The following is a 26,808-nucleotide window of genomic DNA, read 5'->3' on the forward strand; positions in this document are numbered from 1 at the left end:
ACATACCTACATGTACACATGTACTTTCAGAGGGTCACTCTTAGAAAGGACTTAACTCTTCAAGCAGGTAGCTCTATCACTTGAATGATCATGGATACTTTGCAACAGTCCTTGTGGATGCAGGTCAGCTGACTCATGCTCATTTCTTGCACACAGGACCTGTCTCCTGGCATGAGTGTGTGCATGGGTGCAGCCCTGTCCATGCCATCCACTGTCTAGTGGTGTGTGTTCAGGAAGCCACACTCAAGAAGGTTCCCACTTCCTTTCTTTTTGGGACACACATTTGAAAGTATTCCCTGACCTGGGAGATGCTTCCAGAAATGAATTCTCAGACTACAAATTCTCCTGAGTGGGGACTGTCCTGGTCATTTTCTGGCATCTCTTCTCTACTCTTGTAGGCCATGATTTTTTTGAGATACCTGAAGACGACTTCATGGATATAGAAGGAGGGAAAGTCTCTCACTGTTGGCTGATTTTTCTTCCCAAATGTATTTTTGAGTCAGAACTAAGATTTTTCTTGTCATGAGACAGAGACCTTTATGGAAAACATCCTTTATTTTGTCATTTGGCTATGAAACAATCAGGACTCAGATATTGGAGAGTGTGATTATTCCAAAATGATACCCAGTGGACAGCTCCCACACCATCCATAGTACCCTAACAGTAGGCAAACTGGTTTATCCTCTGTCTCTGTTGGGCTTGGGCCTGGAGGGAATCAGAATCAAGTGTGGTAAAGGGAGAACCAAAACCAAAGAAGTCTCTCCTCTCTCTTCTCTCTTTTAATCACTGGGCATGCACATGGGCCTCAGCTTTCGTGTGTGTGTGTGTGTGTGTGTGTCAGGTGCAAAAACACATACCTACATGTACACATGTACTTTCAGAGGGTCACTCTTAGAAAGGACTTAACTCTTCAAGCAGGTAGCTCTATCACTTGAATGATCATGGATACTTTGCAACAGTCCTTGTGGATGCAGGTCAGCTGACTCATGCTCATTTCTTGCACACAGGACCTGTCTCCTGGCATGAGTGTGTGCATGGGTGCAGCCCTGTCCATGCCATCCACTGTCTAGTGGTGTGTGTTCAGGAAGCCACACTCAAGAAGGTTCCCACTTCCTTTCTTTTTGGGACACACATTTGAAAGTATTCCCTGACCTGGGAGATGCTTCCAGAAATGAATTCTCAGACTACAAATTCTCCTGAGTGGGGACTGTCCTGGTCATTTTCTGGCATCTCTTCTCTACTCTTGTAGGCCATGATTTTTTTGAGATACCTGAAGACGACTTCATGGATATAGAAGGAGGGAAAGTCTCTCACTGTTGGCTGATTTTTCTTCCCAAATGTATTTTTGAGTCAGAACTAAGATTTTTCTTGTCATGAGACAGAGACCTTTATGGAAAACATCCTTTATTTTGTCATTTGGCTATGAAACAATCAGGACTCAGATATTGGAGAGTGTGATTATTCCAAAATGATACCCAGTGGACAGCTCCCACACCATCCATAGTACCCTAACAGTAGGCAAACTGGTTTATGCTGGCTCTTCCAAAATCCAGAAGGAAAGGAGTCTAATTTGTGGGAAGGTCCCAAGAAGCAAGGTCTCTTCTTATCCATGGGGAATGTCTCCTTCTTTGTTTTCTGAGAGTCCAGACTGGTGTTCCAAAGTGTTCAGATAACCTATGATGTGACTCCAGGCTTATCAAAGCCTGAGCTCTCCAAGACCCAGCCCAGGCTCCTAGAAGGCAGATTTTACTCCATTTCATACAGGGCAGATTTCCATGTATCACAAGCAGAGGGGGCTTCAAAGTGCCTTCAACTGAGAGCCAGGTTCTGGAGTGATTACTGGGATCTTGACCTAGAGAAAGACATGGATTATTCACAAGCAGAAGGCAGGCTGTGTAAAGAAATGCTTTTTTGCCTTTGAGTGATCATGGAAGTGGTTCCATTCCTACAGATGCTGTTCTGGACCATCTGACAGAAGCAGAAGTAAAGCCCATTCCTCCTGGCAAGGCTGACTTCCTCTACCACACCATGTCTCCAGTGGATGGAATGTCCTCATCTCATTCTCCACAGACCTCAGAGGGCAGCCTTCCCACCCTCTCAGCCCTGCCTGCAGCATGTTATCCAACCATAGCCCATGCCAGTCTCTTGAGTGTCTTCAGCAGAGTGGAGAGAAAGTGGAGGAGCAGGTATTCCTCTTTCCCCTTGGGCAAGTTGAAGGACTGAGGCCAGGGGCGCAATAGTAATCATAGTTCTGTTCTTTGTCCCAGCAAAAGCTCAGTCCATGGGCTGTAAACTTTTTCAGAGAAGTGGCTTTTCTCAAGTCCAGGTAGCTCAGACTAAACTGATATTCTGGCACAGATATTTATTCTGCAACTGTAATTAGCCAATTGCCCTACCCATGGTATAAAGCAGCAGCTTCAGCACTCCTTCCTCTGCCTTCCTCCTCCTCTTTTATATCTAAATTCTTGTTTCTCAGACAATTTTCTAGTGGGCTTATCTATTTTTTTTTAAATTCAGAATAACGTACATAATTTAAAAATTCAAATAGCACTATGAAGCATGAAGAAAAACAGCAGTCCCATGTTCCCTTCTATCCTAAATATCTCTCCCCAAATTCTGTATTTGGATGTTTACCTCAATATTTCTAATGGGTAGACTTACACAATTACTCCTTGTCAATTTTAAATGCCTGTTGATTTCCTGTGATAGAAGATGTGGCTGGGGAATGCTCCTACTTACTACCATGTATCCATACTCCCTCCCTCCTGCCTTCTAATATATTTATATCACATTTTCGTTAAATCAATATTTAATTTTTGTTTTGTTACAATTATGTATGTACGGTTTACTGCTGAGGGAAGAGAGACTCTAGGACCCACATTTTCTTTCTATTTTAACTCTGTTTTCTTCCAAAAGTTAATACTTACCTAATATTTTTTTCTCTGCTTAGTCTAAGTTGTTATTCTAATAACTTTCCCAAAACCCTCCAGAAAAATTTCAAAACCCCTTGGAACACTATTTTCCCCATGATTAAGCAATCTGATTTCACCCCTGCCACTCCCCTTGGGATTGCTTGCTCTTCTGCTAGTTGGCTACATTCCTTGGACTTCCTTGCCTCTATTTAGTGTTGTATCTGCTTTTTCTTGGTTTCCAATTCTCCACCTTGACTTAAGCCCTTGGAGTTTATATGTCATTTTCCTTGTTGAATACATTTATTTTTAAAAGCCAGCTCCAGAAGGCTAGACACACTGGTCTCATAAGGTGCCTACTGGCCACTAGGGATATGTTTGTCAAAATGGTAGGAAGTTTTCACATCACCAGAGGCAAATTCAGACTCTCAACTGAACCTGTACAGCAAAGTTTAACTTCCAATGGTCTGAGATACTCCACAGTGTCAGTGTTCAACCCAAAGTCCAGTCAGGAATCTCAAAAAGAATTTATTTGGTCTGAAGGATGGGAGAAATGGATTTATTAGGCTAGAAGCAAACCCCTCTGGAGAAAAATGTTGGTAATCAGTAAGACCAGGGTTCCTGCTGCCCATATTTCACCTTCAGGCAGGTTAGGAGAGGTTGGCCCTTTCCCCAAGACATTTTATTTCTGTGTAGTGGGAAATTGTTACAAATAACAATTATGTTAGAATAAGTCACTTTACTGCCATATTGACAGGAGATCAACATGGATATTGATAACATTAGCTAGTCAAATTTCAGCAGGGTGCAACCTGCAGTGTATTAAACCTCTAGACTCTGAAATCAGTGAAGATCAACATAGCTTCAACTGTCCAAGGAGCACAGACCAATGCACTAACTAATAGTGTTTTTCAAAAGAACAAACTTGATATTTTAACATATGTATTTTCTGCAAATGGCAATGAAAGAACATGTTTTGTTCAGAAGAAAAAGATATGATGGGAGAGAAAGAAGAGTTCAGCCTGGTTGTATCTACCTATGCCCTAAGGTACTAAGTAGAGGAGAGCCAATGGGTTGAAGACAAGGGAGAAAGAAACCTAAGTATTCTCACAATGAAAATATGAAGGGATTTCAAAAATTTCTTGGAAAAATGGGATTAAAGTCTCAGTTCATTTTGGTACAATTGTTTTTTTGAAATTTATGCATAGCATTTTTGGAATATATATTTTACATGAACTTTTTGAAGACATCTCATATACCCCAACTTGCCCAATGAGTCTAAGATGATGTCAAGTTTGCAGAGAATGATCCAGAAGTAAAGTAGACTGGTGATATGGCTCCAATAACTCCAGTTTTGGGGAGAAGATCATTTGGTTCATAAGACATAGCTTTAGCTTGTTTTAATGATACTTTGCTGCACAGAAGACCAAATGAACAAGAAGAGGGAATTCTCTGGATTGAATTCTGTCCAACAGTGAGTCTCTTTGCTCTCATGGGAGTGAAAGTTACTTTCAAGAAAGTAATTTTGACTTTTTGTATCAAAGAAAGGGAATGCTTGGCAGAGTTAAAATGTTAACTAGGCCAATGTTTTCCAAACTGTTCATTATTCACTACGACTCATTAGTGAGTAAAAGCAATTTAATGAATTTGACAAGCATTTAAAAAAAAAAGCTATATCTTATTCATGTCTACAGAAAATTAAAATATTGAAAGGCAAAAAGAAAGAAAGAAAGAAAGACAGACAGACCTGGGCACAGGAAAGCAGATTTCTTGTAGTAAAAGGTAGTATATAAATAGGTCAGATAGCAGCATTTTTTTTTTCTTTTTTTAAGAGAGAGTTTTGCTATGGGGCACATGAGCTTGAGAGACAGAGAGAAAGTAAGAAATCACTCCCCAGGGGAGATGGCCATGCTGCAATCCCCTCTCCATCCTCCTCTTGGGATTTTTGCCATGCATGTACACGTGCTTGGTGTGTTTCAAGCCTCCTGGTCTGGGACTTGAACCATAGTTGGCCATGTGGGACTCCAGTGCCTTAGCCACTATGCCACCTGCTGGCCCTGATAATAGCCTTTATAAGAGACTATAGATCATGATATTTTCATGATAATAACAGGATAATGTTAATTATCTTCTCACCAGTACCTCAAAGAAGATGAAAATAGAACGACAGCTAAAATAGTGAGAAGAATTGGATGTAAGATAATATTTACAAAAGATGGGATGAGAACAAAATAAAGGCATAAATCTGAAAGAACAATTTATTTAAGGCATTTTGGAAATGATTATTGAATGGTGTTCTATGCCAGACAGTTTGCGTTGTGATAAGGAGACAGCAACAGACAGACATCTAAACTTATAGTCTAGCAGGGAATACAGACATCAAGCAAGTAATTAAAAGTGTGTTAACTCAACCAACAACAAATAGAAGGGAGCTTCCTCAACCTGACAAATGGTATCTATTAGCATAATACTTAATGATGACAGACTGGATGTTTTCTCATAAGATCAGGAACACAAAAATGTTTGCGTTCTCCACTTCCTTTCCTTTTTTCTTTTCTTTTTTTAAAAGTTAATTAATTTTTTTTTACATCCAGAGAGAAAGAAAAATGAGGGTACCCTTACAGGGTATTGTGATTCTCCCCAAAACCTTGCAGACAGCCATGATCATGGGGCATTTGGCATGTCCAGATAGGCCTGGTACACGAACCCAGAGCATTTCTGTAATGGTTTCTGGTATCACACAGCAGTGTTCTTCCTGCCTGCTGTACCTGCATCACAGCTGAGCCTACTTTTTCTACTTTTTTTGTAGCATTGTACTAGAAGTTCTTTTAGACAGGATAATCTTACAAGAAAAATAAATAAAAAGACAACTAGATTGGAAAGGAAGAAATAAACTATCTCCATTTCCAGATGACATGATTCTAATATGTGGGTGTAGATGGCATTATGTGGATGAACTCTTATCAGAGTGTGATTTGTAGTGTTATTAAACCTATAGATTATGAAATAGGTAAAGATCAAGGTAGACTCAAATGTAAAAAAAAATGACATATCAATGCACTATTAGCATTTTTAAAAGTATAAGCTTACTTGATATTTTAACATATAATTCTAAAGAATCCCTTAAAAATTATTAGAACTAATAAAACACATTCAGCAAGGTTGCAGGATGTAATAGTAATGTGTAAAAATAATTTTATCTCTACATACTATTAATGAACAATCTGAAAATGAAATTAAGACAATTACATTTACAATAGCATAAAAAATACAATACTTAGGAATAAATCCAACAAAGGAAGCACAGGACTTCTATACTGAAAATGGTAACACATTGTTCAAAGAAATGAAAGAAATCTAAAAAATGGGGAGCTATCCCATATTCATGGATAAAATATATGGCAAAGATGACAATACTTTTCAAGTTGCTCTATAGATTTAATGTGACTCCCATCAATAGCTCAGCTTTTGTCCCTCCACCTTTTTGCAGAAATTGACTGATTCTAAAATTTATTATGTAAATGTAAGGAACCCAGAATAGAATAGACAAAATACCTTTAAAAATAAAGTTAGAGCACTCACATATCAAGATATTTCAAAATTTACTACAAAACTAGTGTAATCAACACAGTGTGGTACTGACATAGGAATAGAAAAATCAATGGAATAAAATTGAAAGTCCAGAAATAAATAAGTTGTAAGAAATTGATTTTTGAAAAGGACACCCTTGGGACCCAGCAACTGGCATGGTAGTTGAGGTGCTACACTCCCACATGACCAATTGTGGTTTGAGTCCCAGACCTGGTGGCTTGCTTTTTCACTTTCTCTCTCACTCTCTCTGACTCTGTCTCTCTCTGATGAGTGCACTAAATGCACCCTGTAGCAAATTTAAAAAATAATAGTCAATTTAATTAAATTAATAATTCTATGAAAATAGAAATAAAAGGGCAGCAAAATGAGAAAAAGAATACTATTTTTAATAAGCGGTGCTGAGGCAATTGAAAATACACATGCAGAAGAATGAAGATAGATCCCTATTTCATACCATATATAAAAATTACCTCAAAATATATTAATGACCTAAATCTTAGAGTTAAAGTACTGTTAGAAGAAAAACAGGACCAAGTATTTGTAATCGGGTTAGGCAGTGATTTCTTAGACACACCACTGACAAAAGAAAAGTGACAAAAATAACAAAAGAAAAATATGTAAGTTGAAGTTCATTAAAATTAAAAACTCTTCAGCTACAAATGATACTATTAAAACACTAAAAAGACAGTCTGCAGAATAGGAGAAAAATTTGGCCAATGACATATGATAAAGGCTAATAACTAAATATTAAAATAAATCTTCCAACTCGGTAGTAAAAATATCAGTAATCTGATTTAAAAATAGATAAAGGATTTAAATAGACACTTATACACTGGATGATGTTTAACATCATTAGTTATCATGGAAATGCATATCATTTCCCCAACTTAACCCTATAATTGTCCTTACACAACCCTAATCCTAACCCAACCCAATGAGCTATCTCTTCACACCCTTTAGGACAGCAATAATATAAAGACAGATAATAGCCTGTGTCAGAGTATGTAGACAAAGTGAAACTCCATTCCCTACTGATAGGAATTTGAAATGGTGCTGCTGCTTTGGGAAACAGTTTGACAGTTCTTCAAATTGTTATGCATAAAGTTACCATATGACCCACAAATCTACTTCTAGGTATATAGGAAAACAAATGTCCCCTAAAACCTGCACACAAACATTCACAGTGGGATTTTTTTTTTAGAGAGATTTTTGCTATAGGGCACATGTGCTCGCCAGAGATACAGAAAGAGATAGAGAGACAGAAAGCAAGAAATGACAACGCCCCTGCCCGCCTGGGGATGGCCACACTACAATCCCTTCTCCTCCATGCTCCTCTCAGGATTTTGGCACATATGCACTCATGCCCAGTGTGAGTTTTAAGTCACTGGGTCCAGGACTCAAATTGCAATTGACTACATGGGAGTCCAGCAACATAACCATTATGCCATCTGCTGGTCCCCACAGTGAGATTTTTAACAACAGTCAAAAGAAGTAGGATTTTATTTATTTAATTTATTTTTTAAGTCTTTGGCCATAGAGTGTGTACACCCACTGGAGTGAGACAAAGAAAGACAGAGAGAGGGAAATAAATCACCCACCCACCCCCCAGTGTGAGTGGCCACATCATAATCCCTTCTCTTCCATTCTCTTCTTGAGATTGTGGGCATGCATGCACATATGCCTGCATGATTTTCAAGCTACTGGGTTTGGGGCTTGAACTATGTTCAGCCACATGAGAGTTCAGTACCTTAACCATCATGCCACCAGCTGGCCCCAAAAGAAGCAGGGTTATTGACAATAATCAAAAGAAGAAGCAACATAGATGTCCAACTACAAACAAATAGATTAATGAAATATAATGTGGTCATGACAAAATATTATTTGGCACTAAAAAAGAATGAAGTATTAATCCATGCATGGATGAATTCTGAAAACATTATGCTGAATGAAAGAAGCCATTCACAAAGATCACTATTGCATGAGTCCACTTATATATAATGCCCAGGATAGGCAAATCTATAGATTCAGGTGAATTAGTGGTTTCCTATGATTAGAGAGTAGGATGCACTTGGGGAATGACTGCTATTGGCATGTTAAATGGAAATAGGATTTCTTTTTCTAATGATGAAAAATGTTCTAAAATTATATTAATTGTTGTGATGTATGCACAACTTTGTGACTATCCTAAAAACTACTGAACACTATACTTTAACTGGATGAGCTGTATGGTGTGTGAATTAAGCTAGTAAATCTATTTTATAAAGGAAGGAGCAACGGCAATAACAAAGAGTGTGTTGAATGTTATGATTGGGAAAGGGTGATATTTAAGCAAGTAATACGGAAACTCAATTGAGTTAAGATATGAGGGGCCAGCAGTTAGCGTAATGGCTATGTCGCTGGACTCCCATGTAGTCGACTGCAGTTTGCGCCCTGGCCTAGTGGCTTAAAACTCACACTGGGCACATGTGCGTGCATGCCCAAGATCCCGAGAGGAGAATGGAGGAGAAGGGATTGCAGCGTGGCCATCCCCCCTGGGGTTGATTTCTTGCTTTCTGTCTCTCTCTCTGTCTGGCGAGCACACGCGCCCTATAGGAAAGACCTCTCAAAAAAAAAAAAAAGACATGAAAGACAAGAAGTTCAGTGACTAGACTGGAAAAAGCACAGAAAATAGAAGGAGAAAAAGGTATGCTGGTTTAGTGGCAGCAGAGAACAGGGAGGAGAGGCACAAGGAGTGGTTAGACAGGTAAGGAAAGGCCAAATGAGGTAGGCTCTTGTGGTCTGTTATTGAGTCTCTATTTTCCTGTGTAATAGTCACCAAACTTTGAAGGGGTTTAACCTGGTAAATGCAATGATTGGATTTGAATTTTTGAAAGTAAGTTCTAGCTGCAGGAAATTGATTTGAGGGGTAGGAGTAGATACAGGAAAATGAGTTAGAGAGCCAATACAAAAGCCAAGGAGAGACAGGATGTCTGAGAGATCCAAACTGAAGTAGTTTGAGGCGAAGGTAGAAAATAAAGATATGGAGATAATTAGCCCTTATACAAATTCTAAGTGTGATGGTAGAAGAGATTCAAAAGTTATACTATCTGGAAGAGAATGTGAGATGATGAAATTTAGAAAAATAGACATGTTTAAATGGGAATTGGAAGACTCCAGACAAAAAGAGAATGAGGTTTAGTATTCCAAAGACAGAGAAGAGAATTCACTCAATCAGGTCCTTGAGAAGGTGGAAGATAATGAAGTATAGAACACTCTTGGAAGGACATGCCCTCTAATGTAAAAAGAGAAAGAGAGGAAATGGTTACAGATGAACTTGTGCTTGTAGATATGGAGGCAGAACTTCTTCATTTTCCTTCCTCCAGTTCTGCAAAGCAACACATGAGTCAACAGTGAATATGCTTCAATAATGTGATATCAGAGAGTGGTGATTGATGAGGAAGCTAAGAGAGCACTCTAGGATAGGCATTAATGAAAAATACTGAAATACATTGCCATGCATCCTGTATTACACTTCCTCCTTATATAATCTTCAAAACAGGAAAGATGGAAACATTAGTTAAGAGGGAGTTGGGGCCACATACAGGAAAAGGGATAGTGAGAGACAATACTATACACTTCAAAGGGATTCTGGCATATAGATAACGGTTACTAGGAGGACACAGATGAAAATCAGAAGGAATAAATAAAGAAGCGAAACTTTGTAAGGCAGCAAAGGCATCTGGTATGTACTTGAAGGCCTGGCATGTCTGTTCTCTTTCTCTACAGTATTACAGAGAACAGAGCTAGAAGCATGTGTAAAGGTTTTAAGAAAGTAGGTTGTTGCCCCTATATAAAGAATAACTAATGCCTGGAGATGCCCAACAATGGGAAACGCAAAATATTGAGCTCCTCATGACTGGAAGATTCTGCTACAACAGGTGGAGGGGTAGGACTATGTAACTCTAAGGTTTGTCCTATGGAAATAAACATTAAAAATGTGACTTGGGTGTTGACTCTCCAGCACACTCATGCAAGAGGTATAAAAGCCAATGCCTAGGGAACCAGCAGTTAGCGTAATGGCTATGTCGCTGGACTCCCACGTAGTCGACCGTGGTTCGTGTCCTGGACCCGGTGGCTTAAAACTCACGCCGGGCGCGTGTGCATGCGTGCCCAAGATCCCGAGAGGAGAATGGAGGAGAAGGGATTGCGGCGTGACCATCCCCCCGGGGGGTGATTTCTCGCTTTCTGTCTCTATGTCTCTCTCTGTCTGTCTGGCGAGTGCACGCGCCCTACAGTGAAAATCTCTCAAAAAAAAACAAAAAAAAGCCAATGCCTAAAGATGTCAATAATTTGTCTGATGCTGCATAGTGAGGCAATGGCAGAGCTGGACTAGACTCAACTTTCCTCTTCCAAGGCTTGGCCATTGCTATTACTCCACAGCATCTTATTTATACACCATTTATTTTTATTTTATTTTATTTTATTTTATTTTATTTTATGTTATTTTATTTTAATTTCTTTGATACACTCAATCACATATGTCACTTAGCTTGTAAAGTGAATATTCCAACATGAATATATTTCTCACCAGTCCAATTGAGGATACTATGTATGTTATCATCAACAGATAATAACCCAATTCTTTGTCCCATAAATGTCTTGTCTCTCTATTTTTCTCCTTAATGTCTTTCCTAAGACTCTCCTCCTTCTCCCACCCTCTTCTCACACTGCATCTGGTATCTATAATCATGTTCTATGTTTCTATATCCTCTAGTCATTCAATTTTGACCATAGAGTGTGGACAGTCAGTATACATTAAGTGGAGACATACAATGTCTCTCCTTCATAGCCTGACTTGCTTCATGCAGTAGTAAATTTTCCATATTCCTTTTCAATACAGTACTGGAAGTCTTTGCTGATGTAATTAGAAAAGAGAATAAAATAAAAGGCATTCAAATAGGAAAAGAAGAGGTAAAATAATTTCTATTTGTAGATGACACAATTGTATACATAGAAGACTTAATAGTATCCACAAGAAAATTCCTGGAAGTAATAAATGAATAAAGTAAAGTTGCAGGATACAAAATCAACATACAGAAATCTATAGCATTTCTATGTATGAACAGCAGGCAGACTGAGCTAGAACTGAAGAAAGTAATTCAATTTATACACCATTTCTATCACTTTTCCTGTGATGAGTGACCATCTTTTCTCTTTGGAACTTCAATTCTAAATTCTAAATTCCTCATTTTTGACTTGCAGGCCATACTCTGCCTTGAACGCCCACTGGTCTACATAGTCTGGATGAAATATGAAGAATTGACTACTGAGTAGCTGAACCTTGGTTCCACATAGACACAGGCACTGCAATCCCTGGGTAAGATGTTCCCAGGGAGAGAATTCTTGGAGAAGGGGAATCATGCTCCTAGGAAGAAATGATTCCATGTCTTACCTGAACTGTGGCTTCTGTGCTACTCCTTGCTTCAGTTGTACATGACCAGGTTCATCCACTGAGAAATAAACATCATCATTGCAACCAAATTCTTTAAGCTTGTAAGCTTAGTATAGAGCAGGGCAAATGCCACCTGCCTCCCTCAGAAGGTCTTGGTCCAGTCTCATCAACCTTTTCTATTCCAACCCAGGCAGAAGGTCTCAGCCCCCTGTTATGGTGTATCTTCTGCTACTCCCTAAGTAGTCAGGCAGTGAAAGGGATGTCTGAGGTCAACCAGCTGATGGGTCAGGAGGCTCTAAGATTCAATGTGAGCAAGTTTAATGTACAGTGAGCTTGGCGGGCTGTTCTTAGTTCCCTCCTAGATTTATGACTCCCACATAATCCTCTGCTTTATTAAGCTATTGGAAAAAAATAAAATCTGTCTGCCAAGATCCTAAAGCAGCCTGGCAGCCAGCAATATATAAAGGCAGTAATTGGAGGCAGGGGGGTTGGCAGCTTGGCCGGCCTTTGATGGACTGTTCAATATCCTCAGGGAGAAGAAAAATGCCCCCTGGAATCGGATTAGGAGAGGTAGCCTAGGGCTGTACCCTGTCCCTGGGAAGGGAAGGCAACTCACCTCCATTTCTGTCAGGTAGAGTCCTTTTCCATCCATGGAGAGGTTACGAAAAGTCTCTGGGGGAAGAAGGAAAGGTACTGACTGAGGAGGAGGGAACCAGGGCAAGCCAGAGGAGGCAGGCCTGGGCTCGTAGGAAGGTAAAGGCAATGTGGTGATTCTATGCAAAGTACAACCGTTCCCCCACCCTACCGCCCACCATCCCTGTCCCTCCACTGTTCATGGGGTGTGCCATTTCCCCGTCCTTTTCTCTTTCTAGCTAAGGTGTCCACCACGGCGCAGCACAGGGTTCACCTTTTCAAAGTGGCTCTTGGTGGCTGTTCTGCCTCTTCCTCTTCCAGGTTCCTGACCCTTTGCATCCTCCCCACTTGGCTATGGAGCTGTGTAGGCTTGTATTTCCTTCACAGGCATAATGTGTGATTCTCCCTGTTCAACCCACAACTCTGTGGGCAAGGTATGGGCCTATGCTTCTCGTTTACCCTCCCAGGTTTCTATTCTCTCAGTCTTTGAGTGCCCAATGCAGAGCTGGAGGGTTTGCAGAGGTGCTCACAGCAGGAGTGGTGCAAGGATTAGGAGGTACCCTGGCCCCTTCACTACCTGAACCTCAACAGCTCCCTTCTGAGCTCCGTGATGGCCTGGGGTTTCACATGATTTTCATTTGAAATGAAGGGTCATGCTGTTGCTACAAGCTATGGAAACCTCTGCCCCACACAGTTGGATTTCTGCAGCCTGGAGAAAAGTCTGCTCCCACTTATTCACTTGTGTGTGATATTCCTTCAGCAGAGACCAAAAGCTTTCACTGCATGACCAAAGAATAGATTTCAATTATAAACACACCCTGGAGAGGGGACAGAGAGATTTAAATAAACCTTGTTCCTGAGAGAGGAGCTGTTGAGGGTGATGAGGAAATAAGAGCTAGGACAGGGCAAGTGCTGGGGAGAAAGGGTGCAGAAGGGAGGGGCGGTACAGATGTCTACACTATTCATAGCCTCAGTTGGCTCCATCCAGGCTCCATCCAGGCTCCATCCTCTCAAAGCCAGAGTGTCTCACACAGGACACAGCCCTCCTCACCATGGAGGCCTTGCCCAGGATGGGGGCAGAAGTATGTTCTTTGGTCACTGTGAAGGTCTCCACAGGGTACACCAGGGTACTTACTTGCCATGGCTTCGAGCCGTATCAGGAAGCAGACCAGGCTGGGGAAGCTGACCCTGCCGGTGTTGTCACTGTACCTGAGCATCATGAGACCCAGCAGCTCACTGCTGATGAAGATCCCTGAAAGGAAGTCTGGGCCACAAGGGGAGGTAGTGAACTGGGGAGGACTTGCCAGGGTTTGAGACACTTGTTCAAAGAACTTAGCAGCCTTCTAGCACTATCTCCTACTGGCTTGGCAGCCTGTCCACCTTGCTTCAGTGTCTCTCTCTGATGCTCCTGTTTGGGGGTCCCAGTGACACAATGCTGGAGTGTGGCCAAAGACCAACTCAAGATACTTGACACTGGCTGTTCTGGAGACACCTCAGCCTTCACAACCACTGGACAACTCTTATGCAGTAGGGAGGACCTCCGGAGTTTTCTTGCAGCCCTGCCTCTGCCAGGCCTTTCTGCTGCAAGCACTGCTGAGCAAGGCAAGGAAAAGAGCCTGGTGGCCTGCTGGCCCTGTGCACCCAGAGACACATTTGCTTTTTCCAGCCCCATTAATAAAACATGAAATGAATGCCTTTCCATAGGCGTGCTCTCTCCAGCTTGTCACACTCTCAAATCACCCATTTTCTGACAGCTAGCTCCATTATCCCTTTCATTTACCTGCCTAGCCCCTGAAGAATTTTGAGTTGAATTGAAACTGTTCTCTACTTTTTCCCTTTCATTATTCTGAAGACATTAGTGAAATTTCCTTTAAAGATTTCATCTGTAACTGGCTCTCCAGTGGTTCTCTCTCTCTCTTTTAAGTTTGTTATAGGGTATGTACACTCACCAGAAAGATAAAGAGAGAATGAGAGACACAGAGAGAGGGAAAGTGAGAAATCACCCCTGGGGGTGGGTAGCCGTGCTGCAATTCTTCTCCAATCTCCTCTTGGGATTTTAGGCATGCATGCACATATGCCCAGCAAGTTTTTCAAGCCTCCAGGTCCAGAACTTGCACCCAGTCAGCCATGTGGGGTCCAGAGGCTTTACCCTTTATGCTACCAGCTGGCCCAGTGGCCCTCAAAGTATGGTCTTCACAGCAGGTGCTGAGCATCATCCAGACCTTCTTAGAAGTGCAATTTAAAAAAATATTCTCCCACCCCACCACCCCATCTCCTGAATCAGACACCGAGGGCACAGCTCAGCAGTCTGTGCTGTAGGGGAGTCTGATGGTGCTGAAGTTCAAGTAGCAGCTCTCTACTGTAGAGAATTAAGGGGAGATTAATGCCAAAAAGGGAACACCCTTCCTGTATTTCTACCCATCTCTAGGACTGGAACCATGGGACAGAGAATGTTAATGCCTTTCTTTGTGTTCATCCCAGAAAACATGATTTTACATTTTATTAAGGAAGGCAGTCATTTTCTCAGGTAACCTTTGTGTGATCCATCTTCCCCATCAGGACAGTAAAGATAATGATTCCTGCCCTTCCTGGCTTACAAGGTAGTCGAGACAATCAAAGGAGATAGCGTGAATAGAAATTCTTGGTGAACTCTGAAGCTCTTATGGCCCCTAAGGTATTATTATCATTAGCCCAGGGCTGAAAGCTTTTGCCATTTCATTTAATTTAGCCTCCAAGCCCTTACTTGAAGCAGACAGATGCCATTTCATTTAATTTAGCCTCCAAGCCCTCTGTGAAGAGAGAGGAGCGGGATCATCAGCCTGCCCATGGGTATTTAACCCTGATGGCCCAGACACTGAGATGGAAGCATCCCTAAGGCGAGCTTGACTCCTGGTGGGCGTCAGTCTTGCAGGGCTATTTTCTCACAATTAGGGCTGTGCTGAACAGCTCTGGGCAGCTGGGAAAGTTGACTGGCACATGAGAACTCAGGGGGGATGACTCCCAGAGTCTTGGAGGTGTGTTGAGGTCAGTGTAAACCTGGGACAGGGAAGCAGCAACTTTCCTCTTTTCTGACAGCCCAGCATTGCAGCACTAGCCTTGTTTCACCATACTAAGGCACACACAGACCCCACAACCTCAGTCACCATGACTCAAGGGGCCCCGGCTTTACCTGTATTCTCTATGGCCTTCTGCAAGTCTGAGCTCAGAAGAACTCCAGAGTGCTGGATGCTCTGGAAAACATGCTGATATGGAAGAGAAGCAAGAAGCCGGTGTGAGGATGAAGAAGATGTCCTGGATGGGGATGTGGGGGTGGAGTGTGTCTCAGAAATTCCTTTCCCATCCCTGGAACTTGCTTCACAAGAACTTGGGTGGAGCCAGCTTAGAAGTAGGCAGACTTCAGTGGAACATACACCTGCCACAGCCCACTATCACTGTACCAGCTAAGGGCTGCAGGTCCCCTCCCCAACCTGCTCCCTGCTCCTGCTCAGCCCCTAGATTGGTCCCAGATGCAGATGCATAGGGCAGCTGGTGAATTCAAGAGAAGTGTAGGACTCTCTACAGTGTTTGCATAGGGTAATGGTCAAGAGCGTTAAACTTGACAACTAAACTGCCTAAATTCCTGCCCAATTATTGGGTCATCAGAAAAGTCATGACATATTTTTCTATGTGTTTCTATGCAAAGATACATCATGACTTTTCCCATGACTCTATGTTTATCTGCTGGGTAATCTTGGGCACGTTATTTAATCTTTTTCAGTTTCTTCATCTGTAACATGGATAGTCCCTACCTCATAGGTGTATTGCAAGGAGTAAATGAGCTAGTACTTATAAAGTGCTCGGGTGAGTGCCTTGTACGTCAGTGAGTAATGTGTAGAAAGTATTGAAAGCAGGTTAGAACTGCATTTTGGATCCAAGCAGGGTTGCAGAAGGTAGTAACTGTAACTTCTCATTTTGTACAACTCTTGAACTTAGCCAGGACTTCCTACCTCTACCTAATTCTGACTGGAACCCAATTATCATCACACTTCACAGCTGAGGAAATTGATGCTCAGACTGGTGGTATTTTGCTTTGGGTTATGCAAGAACTTCAGGACTCAGTACTAATTTTTGTCTTTGCTCAGCTGCCCCACAGGGGCCGCTCAAAGCAAAATGCCCCACATGTGGGTGTGTGACTGGGGTCAACTGTAGGAGATGGTTACTGTGAACTAGCAGCTTGGAGCCTATTCTTGACATTTTTGGCTTTTCATGAGTATAAAGACAGATCTAGGGTGTTCTCAAATAGGCCTTCACTTGTTCATTTGTAATTTATTAGTGTGGCTATTTATTCAGCATTTTTCAACTCTTGCTGTGTTTTAGACACTAAGGCGGCAATGGGGAAAGATGAATATGAGGGAGCACCTTCCCTGGAGGACCCCACAAACTAATGGGGTGGGGGTGGGCATGCCGACATCTGCTGTGCCCTGTGAGAAACGGAATGACTCCACATCAGGGATTAGGTGAAGCAGCCTGGTGCTGCACATATACCTCTCCAAACAAAATGTGAGCTCTCCTTGAGGACAGAGGTGAGTTTCATCTTCCTGTGTACCCCCTGATCATGCAATACAGCTGGGCACCCAGTAAATGTTTGCTAACCTAGACAGAATGAGACTGCTAGTCATAGGAGCATGCCCATACCTGGCAGTGCACAAGCCGCATCCATAGCCTTGCAAATTCCTCATGGTCAAGTCGCCCATTCACTTTCAGCTGCATGGGGAGTTAAGAGTTAATCAGCCCAGCATGCAATGAGCAGAGGGGCTGCTGGTCCTGCCAGCGAGGCTGGAGCAGCTCCATCCATCAACTAGTAACACTGTCGGTCCAAAGTCACCTAGATGTGGCCCCACGCCAGCTGGCTCCTGCTACATCTGAAAGGGACCTGGCTCACTTTTTTGTTTTCCAAAAGAGAGAGAGAGAGGAGGAGAGAGAGAGAGAAGGAGGGAGGGGGAGGTAGGGAGGGAGACAGAGAGAGAGAGAGAGACAGAAATGGAAGAAGAAAGAAGTCCAAGAAAAGAAGGTCAATATCACTTGCATCTGGGGAAAGTGAGGGAGCCCAATACACAGCCTTTACCAGTTAGAGTGGGTTCCCTAGCGGGGGGGTGGGGTGAGAAGGAGCACAAGAGTCATTGTAACTCTAACTCCATGTTCATAGGTGTGGAGATCGTTTTTTTGTGTATTAGAGCCAGCCCTGGCTGCTCCATACAATAAATTCAGTGATGTCCAATGAAGGGAAAAGAACTGACCTCCACAAACTAGACAGGGAGCCAGTGGATGAGGAGGAGGAAGCGTTTAAAAGAGCAGTCCACTCTGTGAGGTTCAGCGTACACAGCCTCTCCTGTGGTACCTGCCCTGGGCTGTGGGGCTGTAGGGACCATTTGGATTCCTCTGTGAGGGATGCGGACAGTGTCTCCGAGCAATTCCAAACTACAGCCCGCAGAGACAGGGCATGATTTATGATTTCATCAAGAAACCCTCTTGTTCTACAATGGCCAGCTTCGCATTCCCAATCGAGCCTTGTTAACAGTGCAAGAACTGGGTGATCCGTCTCCCTCAGGAGCTGGTGAGGCAGCAGCCAGGAATATGCCCACATGCAGTCAGTCTCTCCTGCCTGTTGGGAGGTGCCTGGGGAGGGGAAGAAATATCTCACAGGTGAGTAGAAATCAGAGGAGAGGTGAAAGCCTGGGTTTTGATTTTTTTGGTCTTGCCACTGTGCCACTACAGAGTCAGGGAGCTGCCTCAATCCTGTCTCTCATCTGCAAATGCAGCAAAATAGTAACAATGGGGTTCAACTGCTGTGTAGACCAAAGAGCTTTCTATATGTTTTGGGCTGTTGTTATCTTTACTACAATGGTGGCTTGCTGAGTAAGGAATTTAAACAGTTAAGACTCCTCTTCCAGTGAGAAGGAAAAGGAAGAAGAGAAAAGAGTTCCCAATGGTACTGTAAGGAGGTGGTATTGAAGGTGGTTATACTTTGGAGGCTGAAGACTCCAAGATCAAATCCAGAGACAGAGGCAAATCCTGACCAGTCGTGTGATCTGAGCAAATTACTTAACCTCTCTGCAACCCGGTTTTTATTTATTTATTTATTTATTTTCATTTTAGGGTAAGATAACACCCTTTGCATCACAGGGGTTTTTGCAAGGACTATAAGAAAAAAGTGTGTATATACCCATTCAATTCTCAGCACACAGTAGATGCTTAATAGATGATAACTATTGCTATTGTTGAAACTTGTCTGGCGAGTTACTGAGTTAGTAGAGAATCCACAGAAACCTAGGCTGTTGGGTGAGGCCTGAGAACGAAGAAAGAAGGGAAAACACAGAAAGAGAAAAAAAAGGTTCTCTAATATTCTAACTAGACACCTGGGGAAGCATCTGGAACAGATGGGCTCTTAGTGTGACTGCAAAGGATACATCCATCAGGGCCACGATGCTGCGGCACTCGTCCAAGGAGAATGTGTCCCCTGGAGGCCCTGAGGAAGGGGCAACAGGAAAGACTGAAATGGTGGTGGTGGTGGTGATAGGGAAGGGGGTTGTGATGGTGGGGTTGAGACAGGACCTCCAGGCCCTTGGGCTGATCATACCTGTCAGGAATTCCTGGTTGAGAAGGCTCTGAAGCTGAGTAGCATCAATGTCCAGCCCCTGTTGCAAACAAAGGAGGAACATGGGGATCACATCAACACCTGGGACCTGAGAAACACACCTACTTGACTCCACAAAAGCACTCCTACTTCTACACAGTGCCCACTCTGGTGACAAAGCCTTCCACTGCTGCTCTGGGCCTTGCTGAAAACTCCGTCTCCTGGACATTGGCAGTGCTGGTCACTACTGATGTTTGATGCCTGGTGTGAGCTGCTTTGCAATCAGCACTCCCCTCATTACTGTACTGAAAGCAGTGTTCTCTTCCTACCCCCACACCTGGCACTTGAGAGCCCCTCAGAAGTATTATTCAAAGCCCTTTAGGTTGTCACCCATCTGCTTTCAAAAAGAGATGAAAAGAAAAAAATAAGATTCTCTGTGTGTGTGTGTGTGTGTGTGTGTATGTGTGCACACATGTGTGATAATAGGAGTTAAAAATATCAGAAATCTAGGCTAAGAGAAGCAGCTATAATTGAGCACATTACTTAGCATTAGCCTTCCCAGCCGTTGAAGCAAAAAGGGAGATGTCATGGTTTTCCCAGGATTAAAAGCAGGAAGCAATTGAGGCTGAGTGGAGAGAAAGCTTTTCCTGGCTTGAACTCTGGAAGAGTTAACTGCACTAGGTCTTATACTGGGGAAATTGGACAGCTTGATGGATGGGTCTCCAATGATGATTTTATAAAGAGGCAGAACTGTTTTACGTACTGCCCTTATATCCAGCCTGGTAAGAGAATGCAGGGATGACGTGACACATTCATTCTGGGAGAGTTTTACGTGGAGAACTGGTTCTGGAGTGAGTTTCTCCGCAGGTGACTTTGAAATGACACTTGGTCAGGTAGAAGTGGGAACCTCCTAGGGGTCATCCAAGCACCAGTACCTCTTAGACAGCAGACACACTATGCCTTCCATCTCCCAGGGTCCACCACACCACCCAGAAGAGAAAGCCAAAGCAGCCCACAGCCTGGGTCCTGGACCCCATAGGATGGTTCTTGAAAACATCCTGTCAGTGTCTGAAACTAGTTCTCAGGTCATCTCTCCAACATCTCACTGGTTTTGTCAGGGAAGTGGATGCTGAGTGCCCATCATCAATGGATTTCCTCTTCAAAAGAAGCATAATACTTCACTTTGGATAGCAGTTGACATGTTAATGGGGAACTCCAACTTACATGGAATTGTTCACTAGATCATATGCAGCTTTGGAGTACAAACCATGTCTTTTCCCTTCTTTTTTTTGGGAGAGGTTTTTGCTATAGGGCACGTGTGCTTGCCAGACAGAGAGAGACAGAGAGACAGAAAGTGAGAAATCACCCAACGGGGGGATGGCCATGCCGCAATCCCTTCTTCTCCATTCTCCTCTCGAGATCTTGGGCATGTACGCCCATGTGCCCGGCATGAGTTTTAAGCCACCCGGGTCCAGGACTTGAACCGCGGACAACTACATGGGAGTCCAGCGACATAGTCATTACGCTAACTGTTGGTCTCAATCTTTTTCCTTCTTCATATCACCCACCTGAGACAGAACCTTGACCTGGACTCTGAATTCAGTAACCAACTCAAAGTGTTTGAGAAAATGAGGGTAGCAAGGAAGACAATGGTTGCTTAAACAAATGCTCAGAGAACTGCATGTTTGCCTTTACCACCACAATGATAGATACCCCAGGGCTGTATCTGGTATTCCCAAAGCTTAGCATGGTACATTGTAAATATCTGCCAGTGACATAAATGACAGATGGGTCTGGCCCATCCCAGAGTCTGATGCATCCTTGCTTTCCCACAGGCAAATGCTGGGTTATAGCACTGTCACTGCTACTATAGCTAATGAAGGGAACTAGTGGTAGTAGCAAGACATTGCATCAGTTCAACACTAGTTAAACTGACCTAAGAGATCAGGAGAGAGGAGATAGTCTGTGTATGGATGAATAATTTGCCTTGAACTTTCTTTGGAGGAGACAGCCTCTGAGGATAGTTTGCAGGCTGTGCAGAATGATGCCAGGTGGGTCCTGCTCAAGGTGAGAGGTGAAAACGGGAGGGAATCCAGTCTCAGTCAGGCACCTTGGCACAATGGAGCATTTGTGTCTTATTTCAATTCCTGTGAAGGCCTCACATGGGCTGCAGTCACCTTTTAGAGGAAACATTTGGCTATTGTTTGGAAAGGTCCTAATTAGGGCATCTGTACTGTCTTACCATATGACAGAATATATTTTTATTTTAGAGGTGCAGGTGCATGGACCATGTGTGAGAATTTGCCACCTGCCCTTGAAGGAAGCTTGGTCTCAGGCATTCTAAACAGGCATCTGCTGAGGGGGTGCTAATCTGTCTTAATTCAGTTCAACAGAAATGATTGAACATCTCCTCTGTGCCAAGAACAGTGATCGGTGTTGGGGACAAGGAATTCATATGATGTCATCCCTACTGTCAGGAGCTCAGATTGGGGACAATCATCTTGGCTGGCCTTGTCATACATCAAGTGAACTGCCTTCTAAATCAGCCCAGATGGTGCGCCTGAATTCTGGGCCAATGCTGATTTCCTAGAGGTCCATGTACTCCTCATTCCAGCCACATTCTTCATTTCTCCAGCCTCCACCACCCACCCCACCTGGGCTGAGGCCACCTCAGGTTACCAGTGGCCCATTAGCCATCTGAGTGCAGGGGCAAGGTCTTGCCTGCTTCCTGTCCATGGCCTCTACCTGGCCCAAGTTGACACAGTTCATGTGATCATCTGTATCACTTCCAGCCCACGCCAACGTGTTATTAATGATAAAAGGTCCATCATGCAGAGCCCTTGGCAGGTGTTTTATCCTGACAGTTCAAGGAGTTCTTTATAACAGTTTATTAAACCATTAAGGAAATCTCACATGCACATAGGTGGCTTGGCAGGCAGGATGCTGTTGGTGCTTTCTGAAACTGGCCAGCTCCCGGGAGGAACTATGCCAGGTTGGTGGGGAGGTGGCGCAGTGGGAGAAGGAAAAATTGCAAGAGGGTACTGCCAATTGCTTCATTTTAAAGATTTAAAAGGCAATACATCTCAAACACCCATCCCCCCTTAGTCATCCTCCACCCTTTCTAAACTCTATATTCCATCTGGATGTCACTAGATGGAAGTGTCACTTCTCTCCAAAATTTGGCAGCCAGAGTAGTTCTAGAGATAATCCAGGGAGAGTCTGACAAAATGGCTCATCAAGTCAATTTTCCTCTCTGTGTCCTGATGAGGACCCGGAAGGGTCTTCCTCTCAAGTCCCTTCATCACCTGTCCTATACAAGACCTCTCAGTGCTAGGTACTGTACCTTCTTAGCGTATCTGTAGAAAATGCTTTGCTGGGAGCCATTTTCTAGAAGACTTGCCTGAATCAAAGGAAGAATAGCCAATATCAGACTTCTTTTTTTTTTTTTTTTTTTTGAGAGATTTTTGCTATAGGGCGCGTGCACTCGCCAGACAGACAGAGACATAGAGACAGAAAGTGAGAAATCACCCCCCAGGGGGGATGGTCATGCCACAATCCCTTCTCCTCCTGGGATCCTGGGCACGCACGCACACGTGCCCGGCGTGAGTTTTAAGCCACCGGGTCCAGGATGTGAACCGCGTTCAACTACGTGGGAGTCCAGTGACATAGCCATTATGCTAACTGCTGGTTCCCGCCAATATCAGACTTCTGAGAGGGAGCCCACCTGTCTGTTCAGTTAGGGTACAATAATGCACACCTGGGTCTTAAGACAGACTCTTCACTTGGCAATTGGAAACAATCTTCAGGAGAATGAGAAAACTAAAGCTCATGGAATGAAGATGGTTGGATCTAGCTTGGCCTTGGAGGCCTGGTCTTCCCTACCCCACCCCTCTGAGCCATCAATGGCCCATTACAGTGTCCGTTTTCATCAGTCAGTGATGAAGCAAGAAAAGAAATAGGAGCTCTTGGAGATGGAATGTGGCAAATGCAGGTCACCAGCTAGACCTTGCTGTGCACCTACCTTCAGTGCTCTGAGGTTGAAATTGCTGTTCAGGTTCCTAGAAAATTAGGGGGACAGTGTGACAAGGACAGCCAGTTCACCATTTAAAGGAAGCATGCACTTGGAGGGCACCCTAGATGACACTGTTCATTTATGCCAAGGACCTGGGTGGAGAGCACTCAGCACTGCAGGATGTGGAGTGGGCAGCCACAGCAGTCAGCAGGTAAGTGAGTACCACAGCCATGTGTCCAGCGTTTTGAGTAGACATGGTCTGGTCTTCTAACCATGTAGTAAATGGTTGCTTTCACAACCAAGCACAGATGGATGGTGACCTCCATTGTCAGGATGGAAGAAAAGCTTTATCTTATGTTTCATCTGTACTTGGTATAATAATGATTACCTGGGACTCTGGACTGAGAAGTCCTCCTCCACACTCCACTGTAAAGACCACCATGATTACAGTGATGTCTGCCTCAGGCTAGAGTGAACCAGAGGTCCAGCTGGGTGAGTATATGTTCATCCCAGTCTTGGCTTATTGCGTTGGCCTTCAAGACCTCCATGATCAGACCTTACCTTGCAGGCCCATCTTTCATGGTCTTACAGACCTATGCCACATTCCAGCCACATTTCAGGCAATTTGACATGAAACCATCTTCCTGCATTCCTCACTTATTCTTCAGCAAACCCTGTGCTGACCCACTTCTTTAATTCTGCTTATGCTCTTTTCTTCCACTTGCATGACCTTCTTTTTTCAATCATTAAATTCTATTTTCCTTGAAGGATCATCTCAAAGGCCATTTCCTCCAAGAAGCCTTTCTCAGTTCCTCTTGCCAGAATGCTATTCTTTCTCCTTCCATGCAACCTTCCCCCCAGCAATTGCTCCATCCTGTTTGTGGTCTAGCTATTGACGTATAGACTTTCTTTCCCTCCTGTGATGAGCAGGGCTCATATTGCATTCCCCGTCAGCACAGGACGTGCTGCACAGAATGCACAGAGCATACTTCATAATGATACAATGCATTTTTATAAAAGTAAACAGACTGAAACAGTTCGGATTCCAGAGGATGTGTACCTGGAACTGTCTGGTACTTTTAGGAAGATTCGGAGAAAGAATTCAGCTTCTTCTCTACGTGCTGAGGGGACCACAACATAGGTCCCAGGGCTCAGATGCAAGGACTTTGTGAAGTTGCGCTTGGTTTCATGATCTAGGCCCTGGGCAGCATTTCTAAATGGAGAGAAGAACTCTGGTGGCAATCTCTCTCCAAACTGCTGAAACTAGAAGAAACATCATTATTATGAGAAAGCCCCTTCCGTGCATGGGCCTGACACCAAAAGAAACCCACCACCTTCCAGACCTCTTTGTTCACCAAAACATGCTACATGTAATGCACAGAGCACTGCATGTAACGACCATGCATTGCAAGCCCCACAAAAGAGGAGAGTGCTTACCCGAACTCTTGAAAGCAGGAGCATTTAGCCCGTTATTTTGTCTAAAACCCAGAGACTATAATGAATGCAAAGAAATATGACAGTTTTATTTCACTAGGTTTAATAGCATCCTGGGTTTCTGAACTTACTGTCTGCTTATATAAAGGGATTTCCAAAAATTCATGGAAAAATGGAATTAAAGTAGTAGCTTATTTTGGTGAAAATTTTTTGAAATTCCTGCATAGTTTGTTCATAATGCACATTTTTTTTTTCATGAACTTTTTGAGACCTCCCCTTATATAAGAGAGAAAACTTCCATGGAAACCAGTGGCATTGTTCCAAAATCAGATTCCTTCTGGGGGCCCTAAAGCCCCTTCTCTCCTGATCTTTCAGTGAAATACTCTGAACTGCTATAGCACTGTGAAGTTGAAGTCTTTTTACTTCCTCTTTTATCTCTCCAACTGAGCCCTGAGATTCCTTCTCATTGGAGAATAATAGGCCCTGATCATTTTCCTTTTATTTCAATATTTTCTTAGAGATAAAACAATAAATATAATGCAGTTCCTATTACTGAATGTCACATACATATTACATAATAAAAACCCCTTACTAAACAAATTTTCTCCACTACAGTTGAGCATGGGGATTCCATTTAGAATGGTTATGCAGCATGAAATGATTATTTATGAGCTCTGCCTTGGGGGAAAACAAGGGGAAGGAGGAAATTTCTTTTCAGGGTGTAGGGACAGGGCTGAGACAGGAGCTAGGCTGCTGCCCCAGGTGTACAGCTGGGGCTCTGTAGAAACTCCCAAGCAATTCTGCTGACATTAATCGGCAGCCCCAGAGGGTTAGGAACCTGACTTGCTTGGGCCTGTCAGGGGATAGCAATGATGGGACCAGCTTTTCTCCAGAGGGTCAGCAATATCTGTGGCTCTGGCTATGAGCGTGGGCATGTGGGAAGCAGTGCGCATGTGGAGATATGTGGATGACATGCCCCCTTACTATCTATCTAGAGGGTAAGGATCTTGCTGCCTATCTTCTTGCCTCCTCTTCATATTGGACCCTTGCGACCCTGTTCAGGCTTTTAATCCTTTAGAACAGACTTTCTCAGTGGCAGTGAGAAGCGTTGAGTGTGAAGATTAATGGCCCAGTGCTTGAGGCCCCAGCATCAAACTGACGCAGGGCTATCTGTTCACAGACCTGACTCAGTAGTTCCAGAATGGGGTTTGTGCCTTTTCCTGAATCAAGTCCCCACCTGGCTCTCCAGCTCTGGGAATTGGAACACTGACATGTGTATTGCAGTGAGTGCTTCCCAGGAAGTCCTAATCACTGTTTCACTTCCATTGCTGGGGTTCCAGGACCAGAGTCAGGTCCCAACTCCACCACTGTGATCAAGAGAACTCCTAACAGTTAAGCTTTCTGCCTGGACTTCTGAGTAGCCCCTGCTCTAAGGCCCCCTGACAAGGTTTCTGCCTATTTGTTGGAGCTCCCGTGTAAAGTCTGCAAGTAATATAGTCACCATCTATTGGCACTGCAGAGCTCACAGCTGTGAGAAGTCCAAGTGTCTGTGAGGACAGGTTTTGTGAACCCCATCCACTCTTATTCATTCTTCCTCATGGTTTTAAGTTACCTTTCACCAATAGAGCCCCATTACCCTATTGCTTGTAAGAAGAGCTAGCAGATGTGCTGATAACTCATTTGGGGAGTTTTGCATTTTGTTTGTGTTGACTCAGGGACTGACTAATTCAGAAGGCACCTCAAAAGGAGCCCGTTAGTGCTGCTCTCATCTTAAGTACAAAGGAACTGCTCCATCAATCATATCCCTCGAACAGGGGCCAACTACTTGAGGATCCACTCACAGTTATAGCCTTTCCTGAATGTTAAATGAGAGAACAGACCAAAGGGTCCAACTTGCAGACCAGGAGAAATAAAATATTTTTCTGTTTGAAGATTCTAAGCTTGTATCTGATACAAGACATAGCAAGATTGAATTTGTAGTTACTAAACATGCGAAGGCCATGGTGTTGGAAGAGGCATAACATTTTACCAACAGACAGCAACAAAGGCATGGGAAGTCCAGCGAGGGCAATGGTGAGCCATACCTGGGGGTCAACCTGTGGGGAAGAGTAAAAAAGGCATATTTAGGATCCCAAACCCAATCAAAGTGTAAGCAGCTCCGTGCAGCCTGGCTCAGGGTTCCACA

The 26,808-nt window shown here is 43.4% G+C and overlaps 1 protein-coding gene across 3 annotated transcripts in view; it reads right to left on the bottom strand.

The window, feature by feature from the left end:
• Nucleotides 1-1,456: 1,456 nt before the first annotated feature.
• Nucleotides 1,457-26,808, bottom strand: part of CAPN13 (calpain 13) — an 86,417-nt gene continuing 61,065 nt past the window's right edge. For 2 of the 3 annotated variants that reach the window (XM_027768309.1, XM_027768308.1), the window contains 9 exons: nucleotides 26,708-26,719; nucleotides 24,250-24,452; nucleotides 23,199-23,235; nucleotides 22,521-22,577; nucleotides 19,181-19,238; nucleotides 19,011-19,069; nucleotides 17,239-17,307; nucleotides 15,734-15,806; nucleotides 13,558-13,828 (listed from right to left, as the gene is read on the bottom strand). In XM_027768309.1, the coding sequence (XP_027624110.1) occupies nucleotides 13,575-13,828; nucleotides 15,734-15,806; nucleotides 17,239-17,307; nucleotides 19,011-19,069; nucleotides 19,181-19,238; nucleotides 22,521-22,577; nucleotides 23,199-23,235; nucleotides 24,250-24,452; nucleotides 26,708-26,719 (822 nt within the window). In that variant the 3' untranslated portion in view covers nucleotides 13,558-13,574. Of the gene's footprint in view, nucleotides 1,853-11,931; nucleotides 11,990-12,547; nucleotides 12,604-13,557; nucleotides 13,829-15,733; nucleotides 15,807-17,238; nucleotides 17,308-19,010; nucleotides 19,070-19,180; nucleotides 19,239-22,520; nucleotides 22,578-23,198; nucleotides 23,236-24,249; nucleotides 24,453-26,707; nucleotides 26,720-26,808 lie in introns of those variants that run through there. The other variant, XM_027768310.1, reaches the window with a different exon arrangement.

Source organism: Tupaia chinensis, unplaced genomic scaffold (genome assembly GCF_000334495.1).
Source record: "Tupaia chinensis unplaced genomic scaffold, TupChi_1.0 Scaffold145860_1, whole genome shotgun sequence".
Taxonomy (NCBI): Eukaryota; Metazoa; Chordata; class Mammalia; order Scandentia; family Tupaiidae; genus Tupaia; species Tupaia belangeri.